This window comes from Diadema antillarum, unplaced genomic scaffold, assembly GCF_040938485.1.
Source record: "Diadema antillarum isolate AM-2024a unplaced genomic scaffold, OU_Dant_1.0 seq00000248_RagTag, whole genome shotgun sequence".
In the NCBI taxonomy this organism is placed as follows: Eukaryota; Metazoa; Echinodermata; class Echinoidea; order Diadematoida; family Diadematidae; genus Diadema; species Diadema antillarum.
In genome coordinates, this window is record NW_027271292.1 from 116,729 (window position 1) to 129,709 (window position 12,981).

The 12,981-nt window shown below is 40.0% G+C and overlaps 1 protein-coding gene across 1 annotated transcript in view; it reads right to left on the bottom strand.

Annotated features, from left to right (window-relative positions):
- Positions 1 to 12,665, bottom strand: part of LOC139729593 (CD5 antigen-like) — a 37,175-nt gene extending 24,510 nt beyond the window's left edge. Inside the window, exons 1-4 of the mRNA XM_071640520.1 lie at positions 12,434 to 12,665; positions 7,362 to 7,667; positions 5,900 to 6,106; positions 3,689 to 3,925 (exon numbers count right to left, since the gene is read on the bottom strand). Coding sequence (XP_071496621.1) covers positions 3,689 to 3,925; positions 5,900 to 6,106; positions 7,362 to 7,667; positions 12,434 to 12,638 — 955 coding nt within the window. The 5' untranslated portion in view covers positions 12,639 to 12,665. The remainder of the gene's footprint in view (positions 1 to 3,688; positions 3,926 to 5,899; positions 6,107 to 7,361; positions 7,668 to 12,433) is intronic.
- Positions 12,666 to 12,981: the final 316 nt, after the last annotated feature.

Below are 12,981 nucleotides of genomic sequence, written 5' to 3' on the forward strand. Positions count from 1 at the left end.
GTAATTATTACTGACTGGCACATCTTTTTCCCAAGATTTAGCGGTATCCTTCATCTTAGAACAAACATTCATAATTATTATGAAAGAAGTGAACTAAATTTGAATTAAAAATAATGTGAAAAAATGAAAAAGTAAGTTAATTAAGTAAAAAAAAAACAGTAAAAAAATATGAAACACAGTATACCGAATACATGTATTACCATAGATGTCCAAACGCAGAAGTGTTAAATAATAATATATCCACAAAAAAAGGGGGGGCAAAGAAATCTTTGGAACGATCAACCACAGCTATAATAACAATACATGCGTGTACTAAATGAAGATGAAAACAATGACAACACTCTTTTTAGAACAATCAAGAGAAACTGGCTTGTATTATCATCTTAGTTATCACTAAATGTATTGTAATCATCACAACAATCATTACATGACAATTAATTTCAATTAATAAGGTTATTGTTGATAAGCAGGTATAGCCCTAATAGTATTTGTATGTAAACACATACGAAAATGAAATAGCGACGGTTCGTAAATACACGCGTATTGCACGTTACCTATTGTACAGGCCCTACAGCGCGGGTCCCACGAACCGGCGTAATACAACTTACGTCGGTTCGTGGGACCCGCGCTTAAGTACATAACCTATGGTGCGCGCAAGAAACGATGGATTTACGAACCGACGCAGTGAGTTTGAAGACAGAAATATCGTAAATTTTTTGAATTCACACTAAAATTACACTATGGATAGGAAGAATAACTTCCACTCTCATCACCCTGTCAAAATTTTCACACACAAGACAGGAAAAGTCATTGAAAACGTTGTCTAAAACTTGTGAGATCTTTAAACGCGATTTTCTCAGAACTGCATTTTCGCTCAAAAACGAAATAGCGTCGGTTCGTGGTAACACCGACGAATTATGGTATATCCAACACAGCAATAAGCATTGAGCGAAGTTGAGGAACATTAGCCGGGTTCACACGTACAAATTAGCGGGATGACGATCGCGATGCTCATCCCGAGTTTTTTTGCGAGCGTCCACACGTACCAAATTAGCGGGATAGCGATCGCGATCGGTATCCCGCTAATTTGGAGAGCGTCCACACGTACCGAATTATCCCGCTAATTGCCGATAGAGATAACAGCAAAGCCTGCAAACTGGGTCACACAGCGCCCTTCTCTATCACTGCCTGCGCGCACTTACCTTTATCCATTGTCTTTTACGCGTCAGTGGTGTGGTTCGCGCGCTGTTGTTGTTGTGCTCCAAAGAGGTGAAGGATCGACCTCTTCGCAGAGGCCTCGCTGTTGTGATCAGTGCCGTATATAAAGAGAGTCTGGCCAACTCGGTTTTCGGCATATGAGATTTGAAGCCTGTGATTGGTCAAAAGCTGGTCCCATGATCTACAGGCGCCATGTCGTTACCAAAGTCAATTACGCGGGCGCGAGCATAGCTCACACGCAGTGCCCATTGTTCATTTCGCGCAGCTACGCGCTAATGTTGCTTGCCTTTAGGACGTCCCCAATATTGGTCACGGTGCAGTGGGTATAATAATTGTTATTGCCGTTGTCTACTTTATCGAAGTAGAAGGTATACACGAAAGATATTTTGATATTATTATCTTACCGCGATAAACTAGGGAGGTGACTCCCTGGATAAACTGAAGATTCGTCATGCCTTCCTGCGCAGCATGGCGTTGCATGAAAGAACCTGGCACAAGTGTAATTGCACACCGCTTTCCGACAGATCTAAAAGGAAGGAAAAAGTGGGAAATCGGAGTGCGACGAGAAAGCAGATCCAAACACAAAAGGAAGGAAAAAGTGGGAAATGAGAGTGCGACCAGAAATCTGGTCATCGAGTAGCAACTCGTTTCTGTTCCAGGTGAGATTCATTTTACAGGTCAAAGGATCAAAGTTAGGAAAATGTTGAAATTCTACTATCTACAGGTGTGATCTATTGTTGAAATATTATTACATAGTTCCTCCATACCTTGGGGATTACCCAATGTATATAAAAAAAAAAACAGTATTGGCATGCCACCATCACTCCAAATTGACACGTACGGAAAGGTTTTGGCTATGATGGTCAAAGGTCAAGTGAAATACTAACATGACAGGATTTTCCCTATATTTTTAAAATGACCGCTCAAAGTATTTGAATTGTCATAAAGATAGATTAGTCAAAGTAAAAATGCTCAAATTCCTTAATACTTGCTCAGTCTGCGAGTCTTTAATAATAAAATTCCATCCATTCACACCTAGTTTAAGGAAAGTAAACACTCGACGCATTAAATTTTGTGACAAACACGCCATTTTTTTTTCTACCAGGTATGTGAAACTTTCGTGTAACATTGGAAAGACGTACTCCAGACCTGTTAAGAGAACAATATGGCGGAGGTCTACCAGTCGCCGTTATCTTGTATAGGACATTTTCATTTGTTTTTTTACTTACTACATATCTATTCAATGATCATGGCAGTGTAGTTCTAATTTGGTGCGGATGCCACCGAGGATATCCCTCATAACGTAATCCAGGTACTGTCTTGTGCTTAGTTCAATTTCAGATCTTTCTCTTTAAATTATTTTTAAACAATTTGAGATCATTTTACATACCTTAATACGCACTTATCGATGACGTTGCCATGTTGTACATTGTACATAAGTGTATTCCTTTTGAATTACATACTAATGTGTACTAGTAGGCCTTCATGCCAGTTTCATACATATGGGAGTAAATAGGATGGTAATTGACGGTTATGTACGTGCGAATCATTAACAATTGTGGAATTCGTCTATCGTCTGTGCACAGCTAGAATTGTAAATTTATATATCATTTTGTTATACAACAATCTTGTTACCTGGACAACTTGCTAAATACAATATATTTATAGCATACAGTCTGGTGACAGATAATGACCCCGCCATTGTAACTTCCTTTTTTTTACAGCAATTTATCATGATATTCCTATAAAGGAATTATGCCTATTATTCATCAAGTTTATGTACCTTTGTGTTTGTGTCTATATGAATGTGTAAGAATGATTGCCATGACAGTTGGCTTTGTTCAACATGGTTGGAATGAAAGAATGTCCCTCCCCCAACCTACCCCCCCCCCCTTTCTCTCTCTCCCTCTCTAAGAAAAAAAAAGTTAAGCATTGCAGACAGTATGTCCCTTGCGCCTTTGGGACGCCTGCGCGTACACGCTAGTTCCCCAAGCGCACTGTCCGCTGGGTAACGACATGGCGTCCAATTCATGAGTTGGCCAGACTCTCTTAATATACGGCACTGGTTGTGATGTGCGCATAGCATGATGGGATATAAAAACTCGAGATTCTAATCCCGACCGTTCACACGTACCAGCGCGCGGCCAATTATCCCGCTAATTGGCGAACCAGCGCAAGATTTCTTGGGATTAGCATCGCGATGCTTATCCCGCTAATTTTCGGGTTTTTTCTGTCCACACGTGCAAAAAACTCGGGATGACGATCGCGATGCAAATCTCGAGATTTGTATCCCGCTAATTGATGTACGTGTGAACCCGGCTATAGACATCCGCAGTATACAGCGGGTGCGTCAGGCAAAATAATGCAATGCGCAAACGAAGACACGTGTTTAACTTGAACAACATTCTCGCAATCATCGCCTCCCCTCCCCGTCGATTTCCTATTTTAGCATCATTTTGAACTGACTTACCAGTTGGGTCTGGCACGGGGCTACTAAGACAGGTTGGAGCAACAGGTGCATTACCAATGCAACCATCAGTATCTTCTGCGCATTCCAGCTTCCCATTGCTGCCACAGCGCAACACAGTATACCGAGATCTGTCTCGACACACTAGCTGAATGGTTTCTCCGTATTTATAAAACAGTTTTGACGGGTGCATGAAGAAAGTTTGTGTGTTGATCGTAGGTGCACTGCACACAGCCGTTTCTGGTGTTAAAAGCGGAAGAAAAATAGATGCATGATGTAGAACAGACAGAACGAGGATTTGAGTTGTTTGACTAACTTTCGTTAGTAGCTTAAAGGGATAGTATAGTATTGGTGGAGATGAGTTGGACTTTTAACTTTTTGCGAGATATCAAGAAACCACTTATAAAATAGTACAGAGCATACCATTCTAAGAGGAATTCAAAGTTTATTTGATGAAAATCGGTTTTAGAATGGCTGAGACATCCAAAAACAAAGTGATCGTAGACCCACCTTTTATCAGGACTTGGATATCTCAGCCATTTCAAGGCATTTTCCTAAAATAGAACGTTGTGAATTCCTCTTGGAATTACATACTCTTTCACATTTCATAAGAGGTTTCTTATTATCTCACAAAAAAAAAAATGTTAAAAACCTGAAGTTAGGCCTGAACCAATTGAATCCCTTTAAGGAGCTATTGTAGCTCTCAGTGATAACGCCATCACACGGAATATCGGTTACAGGTCGTTATTCCGAAGGTTCGTTATTCCGAAGGTTCGTTATTCCGAAAATAAAATAAGGTTTGCTATTCCGAAGGTTCGTTAGTCCGAAAATTACATAAGTTTCACTTAATCCGAAAATGGAGAAAAAAAAAACAAGATTCTTTAGCTAGTGTACGATCCTTATTTCCATTTCCGGATTAAGGAACCTTATCTTATTTATGGTTTAACGAGCAACTAATATTTCTGGTGCCACTTCCGGGTTTCATTTATTTTTTTTTCTTTTCATTTCTTTTGTTTTTAACGATAAATAAAGGGGTGCGTGCGCCTCTTGCGCCCCCTCTGGATCCGCCACTGGTAGTTATTGTAGCGTGGTGTGCACTCTTAACTATAGGATATGATGTCAAGCCACAATCGAACATTAGTCCATGCAGGAGACAAGGTGATGGTTCCAAGATATACAATTTAGTTTATTAGATATGATAATCAGGAATTCCAGAATGGTGCATAATATTGACGAGGGAATATTGTCGGTAGTATATATAAAGAATACTGTTCCACTCCTTCTTGGCACATGACCGAACAGAGTCGGGGCCGGAGTAAGATTGATTCCTCAACTCCAGAAGCATAAGATATATAGGGACATGGATAGAAGTTAAGAGATTAGTAGGAGAGGGTCTATAATGTGGGGATTATAGGTTCATTGAACAGTACTGTGTAAGGGACTGGTGGTGGGAATTGTAAACACAGTTAGTCTGAATTTACTTAAACTTGATTGAGGACAAAGGGAAGGATTAACTATTGAGTACAGATTACCCAAAGTAATAACAAAGATGGTTGGATTCTGAATGGAAGTTTCATTGGAGGTTTGATGGTCTTGTTAATAAAAGGATATGAGACTATAAAGCTGGGAAGTGTCCATAGGGTTTTGGATTGGACTGGTCGTATATTTAGACAGTATAATTGGGGCAGGAAATGGGGATAAATTCTTAACTTGGTCAATCAAGAGACACTTATAAATTACATGAGGTTTGTTCTGTTTTAAGGTATAAACTCCCTATTTCTCCATCTTACAGTTATGATAATTAATGGCAGGTCCCCTGAGAGAACAGTAGGAGCACTGCTATGAAGGCACTGACTAAAAACGTAGGTGAAAACCCACTAACGAGGTCAGCTTGTGCTATAAAATAAAAAGGTTGCGGAGTATCCCACTAAAAAGTGTCTAATAGCAACATCAAACCGGAAGTCATTAATCCGAGTTATGGTTTAGAAATTAAAGGTTATATTATGGAGCTACCATATAGCCCTATGATTTTATGCGACAGGTCAGTTGTCAGTAGTATCGAGATAGAAATTTCCGTGGCGGGTTGGGAAAAAAAATCCGAGAGAGATTTTTTATAATATTATCTATAAAGCTCCGTCTGACAAAGAACCAAACTGTTACGATAATGTAAGAATTACAGAGCTTCATGTAGGGTCTGTTTTAGTTAAAACTTACCGTCTGTGTATTCGGGGCAATCAAGTGGCTCCTGTGTGTCTTCCCATCGCCAGACCCTGTTTGCACAGCGCACTATTCCGCTCATGCTCCGATCGGCCTTGCACACGATTTTTACTCGAGTGTCTTCAGGGTAGCTTACATCAAATCTAGTGCTGCCTTCATCAACCTCACGAGAGTTACTCAGAGGTATGGGTCCGCATCGTAGGTCTGTTGGAAGGGAGAGTCCGCAGGTTAAAGAGATCCATCTTACTCCCGGCAAACAAATTCAAATACTTTTCGGTCTTGAGTAGTTGAGTCTGGAAGCCATATTCCAGTTTCAATCATGGTTACAGAGCGTGAAATATTGAGTTAAAGGACATTTTCCTTGATGTTAATGACGTATAATGTACTCAGCAACAACAACGTAAAGCAAGTGAACACTTTTTCAAGTTCATATTTCTTACAGATTATTTGGCTAAAATTCACTTTTCTAATGAAAGAGCACTTGACTAACCGCTTTCAGAAAGCAGGGGGAATAATTGCTACCCTTAACGATGATGGAATGTGTAATTTTCATGAATAAGGGATTTTTTATGGGATTCCCTTTATATTCTTTCAATATTGTTGTCCACACACGACATCATAACCTCTAGTAGTCCCCTCATCCACTGGTTTCAACACCAACATTAAATTGATCGTGTTTTTTTTCTCAAACTTTCTCTCATATGTTCCAGGCCTACTATAAATGTTGCTGCTTTCATTCAATCCACATTTCTCTTTGGGTTTTAGTTTCCTTTAACCACCATGATGTAGAGTACCCATTTTATCTCTTCTTATTTTCCTCTCGATCTTTCTTCTTGCTCTCTCCTCTCATATCCCTACTATGAATGTTGAACGTGCATTTTTACATAATTTTTGTATAAAGTTTCTGTATACATTATGATGTGTAAGTTATATCTACTGGACTTCCCAGTCAAACTTTTTACGGGTGCTGTTCGTTATTCCGAAGGTTCGCTATTCCGAAGGTTTGTTATTCCGAAGGGTCGTTAATCCGAAACACGCAAATTCCCTATACCTAGAGGTTCGTTAATCCGAAAATGAAAAAGGGTTCGTTAATCCGAAAATTTCTGGCGTTATTCCGAAGGTTCGTTACCCCGAAGATTGGTTAATCCGAAAATGAAATTCGAAACAATGAACCTTCGGAATAACGAATCTTAGGAATAAAGAGCCTTCGGAATAACGAGCTGTAACCCTTTTTACAGCCTATCACAATCTACACAAAATGCATATGACGCATTCCATATACAAACTATGTGACTATGCGTATCCATGTGCAATGCATTTTGTGAATAAATCAAATAATATCAAATCAAATTTAAGATTTTAGTTCAGCCTTGGTTGATATCCATCCATCTATAAGACATAAATGTAAAGTACCCAGTTATAAAGGTCGAAAGGTGTAAATCAATTCAAATGCCGATACCTGATCCTGAACACAAGATAGCGACCTCCTCAGAGTTACCACATCCCCCAGATTCTTTAAATGTACAAGATCGTAAGTGGGTGTAGTCTTTCGCGCACGAGAAGTATCCTTTCAGAACCGGCAAGTCACTCGGGCTAACTTTGACCTCCCGGAGAAAGCCACCGTATCCTTTAGTATGGCAAACCAAGTTATAGAACTCGTAATCAGCTGGTGTATCACACAAGGTGTACCACTGCTTGTCGGACTCGAAATAAATCTCTATTCTGCCCTCATATGAATGGTTTCCTCCGCGGAGTCGCACATCTCCTATCAATTGGGAACAATGAAAAACATAGAAATGAAAACAAATCAACGCCCTAATCACACAACATAGAGAAAGACTAAGCTCTACGGACTTGTTACTCAAAGCATCCCGAAACGGTATAATGATAAAATAGATTGATATGCATTCATTCTTAATAGTTAATTCAAACAATGGGAACTGGGTACACCATAGTTGCTTTTGAATTGAATATAGAAAAGAAAATAAACTTTAACGCATGTTCTTGTAAAACGAACATTTTCATTGTAAGCTTTGGACTTTCATATTCTTTTACTGCAGGAGCACTTCCACTCGTACACACTCAAACACACATGTATAAAGTATCTACAGTAAACCTCGCATGAGTCGAAGCTCTCGGGACTGACGAAAATGCGTCGACTTAAGTGAAATTCGACTCTCGCGAGAGTCGATTTTTTTTCGACTCACAGTTATGTACATGTATTATAGTACATTTGCAGGCTTATGTGTGTGTGTGTGTGTGTGTGTGTGTGCGTGCGTATGTGTGTTTGCATTCAAATTTGTCTGTTCTTGAAGATAATGCTCCTTTTTTATTCTAAATTGAACATGGAATTTGTATCAATACTAGTAGTTAAACGTAGTTCCGAGAATGTCTGCGCTGTAATGTGGCAATGTGCATGTGCTATGTCTATGGTGCAACATCTCTGTCAACCTACCTTGAGACAAACACTCTCCCAGGCCCATCCCACCTCCATTGAACAAAACTATTCAGCCAGCCAGGCACGCACAAACAAGCTCCGCCCACTTGGCCTGTCACTAAAATATTAAAGCAGCGATTGGTTGACCAAGAAGTTCTGGCTTGACATGGATAAAGTATGGATGTGCTGTGTGTATGGATAAAGTATATGGATCGATGTGCTGTGTGTATACATGTATACATGTGTATGTATTCGACATGCGTGCAGAGCGGTACGGTGAGTGTGCATGCTTACCTGCAGCAGGCCAGGGACGGGGTTCTGCGACATGCCGATTTTTTTTTTGTTCTCCTCTAAATGTAATGAGAATGCCAGACAAATCTTCTTCGGCTCAAGTGATGTAAACTACGTGTATTTTGTACAAAAGGGACTGAATGTTTTACTTCGACACAGCCGAAATTCGACTCTCGTACTTCGGCTTATCCAAATATTTCTTAAAGAAAATACATAGGGAAAATCGGGACTTTTTATTTTGCTTCGAGTTAAGTGATTTTCGACTCACTCGACGTCGACTTATCCGAGGTTTACTGTACTACTATAATACTCGAAGTTGTTGTTGTTGTCGTGGCCTTATGTATTTCCTGTTTTATTCCGGCGTTGCTGGTTTGTCTATCTCCTCCCGAGCCGTCGGCTCCGGGCAGCTGCGACCGGTGCCGTCGGCTGCAGGAGAGTATCCTACATCGAATGGCGCGGGTTTCGTTCCCGCTCCGCCTCCGCGTCGACGTCGAGGACGAAAAAGAAAAATTAATTAGCTAGATGCATAATGCATTTTTGTGCGTGACGAAAGAGCCGAGCGTTTCAATATTCACCGATCCTGCGCTGGCCTCCTGCTTTCTCGATCGTCCATCTTTTAGCTTGCAGAGACATTGGGGGGATACTAAAGATGATGGTGCAGCGAAATCTCTGACATTTTCCGGCGGACGCGCACGCACACACACAATGTACCTCACATAACTCTACACACTCTACACTGTGTGTATTAGTTCTGTGATGTACCTTTGCCTCCGCCTGTTGTACGTGTATACGTAATGTATTGACGATGGTTACACGAAGCACTATATCTGCGTGCGTGTGATATGGACTACAAGGGCATTTACGTACAGTTCGCCATTGGCGTTCCTAAATGAAAACAACGAACGTTGTTATTTAATTGTATTTTGCACAACTGCAGAATACTATGCAGCAGCTGCTCAGGTACGTCATTTAGTTTGCTCGCCGTTTGCTCTCAAGTCCGATGTCATTGTACGCAGACTGTTTAGGACGGCTAAATATATTTGCCGATCGTACCCTTCCATATCAGATTACAGGCGCAGCTGTGTCCATTCGTTTACTGCAAAGCTGCTGTAATCATACATATTCATAAGATGAGCGGACGTAGGGGAAAACCTCGCTTTGCCGACCGCCTATTTTTAAAATTACAAGTGGAAATAGAATGTGTGGTTCTATGGTCTATCAAACCAAGTCTTGGTGACAATAAAAAAAAAGAGGGAGCAAATGAAGACGAATATATATTCTTCTTTCTTCCATAACATGGGAAAAATATTTAAAAAAAAAACGAGGTCGTGAGACCCTACTCCCACGGGTGCCTATTAAACCTGATGACTATGATCTCCCCCATCCCAAATAACAACAATGATAATAATGATAATAATAATAACAATAATAGGAGCAATAACTGTAGACCTAATATTAATTATGATAATGTATACAGTCTGAAGCAGATGATGGTTCTATGAGTTTGGGTGATTGAAAACAAAAAGGAGGGAGCAAATGAAGACGAAAATATTTTATTTTTCCGCTCTCATAATAACGTGGGGAAAAGAAATATGAAAAAAAAAAAACATCAAACAAACCGAGGCCTTGAGACCAGCCGTGGATTCCCGCGGGTGCCTGCGTGGATGCAAGAGCAGGGGGCAATCAAAGTCATAGTGTTAATATCTTCCCGTTTCGACGGCAACAATCTGTGGGCAGAACTTACGGGGAATCTCAGCGTTTTTGGTAATTTTCCCCGAATGTTTTTGTTTTTTGCCCTACGGAGGTGGAAATGTGTGTGCGCGTGACGGGGGGGGGGGGGGGGGAGGAGGAGGGGTGAGGGGCAACAAGACAATTGTTGGACTTCAACGGGTGTAAATAACCCCTCGAAACCCAAGTTCTATAATAAAAATAAGTAGTGGCAGGAATTATCCCTACCAATGGACCGGATCGCCGGGCACATACTACAAAAATGTATTACATGAATTAAATTTCTGGGAAGGGTGGTCATTTAGAAGACAGCACAATTAACGAAAGAATGAGAAGACTTTTCTTTTTATTTCTTCAATAAAAATGTGCAAAATCGTATTATGAGAAAAAAAAATAAAACCCCTCAGACCCGTGGATTTCCACGGGTGCTGCTAGTTGTATTATAAACGCTGGCTGAGCACAATGTTTACATTTCTTGCTTTTCCTATGATTGATTACCTCTGAAATCCAAAGTCTGCATAGAGGTGTTACGTGCAAGAAAATGCAATAAAAAGACAAAATAACACAAACACACGCTTACATAGGCTAGAAAAAAAAAACACCCGAAAGATGTTTTTGCTGGCTCACTCTGCCAGTATTTTGGTTTTTTGAATAGCGAAATGCAAAATAGAATAGTACTATACCCACGCAGTGGCACGCACGCACTACTGCTGATGATCAAGAGAGATGTGACGACTACAATACATTCCAAGGATTCAACCATGGCTTTGACTTCCCTGTCTGCCTTCTCCCTCTTACATTTATTGTCTGAGTATGCTTTAACTGTCTGTGTATGAACATTATGTTTTTAAGTAGGGGAAGGAGAGAAAGGAAGAATAGCAGCAAAAAGGATCACTCACATCGTCAAGATTGGTAGGTATCCTTATACACTTTACGTGCTGTTTCAATTTATACCATGCAGCGTCTCCTATGTTTGATATATCAGACTACAAAATCTTAGAAGATTTATTTTGAAAAAAGAAAGAAAAGAAATTACACCAACACAAATAAATGAATCAAAACTTTAAAAATTGATCAGTAAATGTGGTGTCTAACTAAATCAATAGGGCTAAGGGCCAGGGCTTAAAAACGTGAGAACAAAATAATAATAGTCCCATAAGGTGGCTACAACCCCACCCAAATGACGCTTACTGGGCCACTGTACCGTATAGGCTACAGCTTATATTCTGCAGTGTGCAGGTATACTGCAACCACCAGTAGCTGCATTCCAATACAACATCGAAAATAATGCTCTATAAGTCAGTTGAAGGGTGTGTACTGTTCTGGTTGAGGTGAGGATTTAGCTTTTAACGTTTTGCGAGATATTCAGAAATCACTCTATGAGATATCACAGAGCATGCAATTCTAAGGGGTATCAAAAGTTTATTTGATGAAAATCGGTTTTGAAATGGCCGAGATATCCAAAATCAAGGTGAAACAAAGAGATCCTAATTAAAGGCGAGGCCTGTCGCCTTTTATTATTATCACTTTTTTGGATATCTCAGCCATTTGAAAACCAATTTTCATAAAATAAACGTTGAATCCTTCTTAGAATTGCATGCTCTTTCATATTTCATAAGAGGTTTCTCATTATCTCACTTAGGAATAATAATAATAATTGACAGTGCTTATATAGCGCATAACACATAGTGATAATGTCCCTATGCACTCAAAAAATGTTATGTTATGATAATGAAAATGAATGTTATGATAAACCTGAATCCCCACCTCAAGCAGTGCTGTACAGTCCCTTTAACCCAACAAACCATTCAGCGGTGTATAGGAAGGTTTCAGGAAGTGAGCGCTGAGTAATACCGGACTCTCAATACCGTTGTGTACGTTAAATGCAATGTGTTCAAGGTATCAAACATAGCTAACTAAGAATAAACAAGTGTAACTAAAATACATGTAAAGCGTCAATAGTGTTCATACTTTACTGAATGCCTTCAATGTGCAATAGAATATGACTTAGGTGACTATATAACAGATCCAAACATAAGGAAAACTACACTGTTGTATATGGTAGGCGTACTTACGATCTTGCGGCTTCTGCTCAAAGGGCTTTGGCTTCATAATTTCATTTTCAGCAGAAATGTATGAGATACTACAAAGTAGTAGGATGACTGCAACTGCTGCATTTCGCAACAAGAAAGAGAGGGTGGAAGATTTGTTAGTAGACATTTGGTTGTCCCGAGGCGTCAAGCTTTTAAGAGTCAAAAAACGAAACATACTCAGCACCATAGTCCTATTGTAAGTGACATTTTTGATGATAGCGGCCTCCAATACAGCGATACTAAGTATAGTGTGCAGAGCATGCAGAGGGCGGTAAGCTTGAAATATGTTCGCCTGGGAGAACGTGAATGGGAATTCCCTACAAAACTTGTTCATACACCTCATATACTAGTCTGGTTTCCAGACCCTTTGCCGAAGGCAAATCGACCTAAACCTACACCAGTTTCGACCTTGAGGGCGTCAATATCTTGTATAGCAAAATAGTAAGAGCAGAGGGTCTGGAAGCCAGACTACTCGTATACACGACGCACACGACGCACCACATTATTTTGCTCAAAACACTGTTATCTAT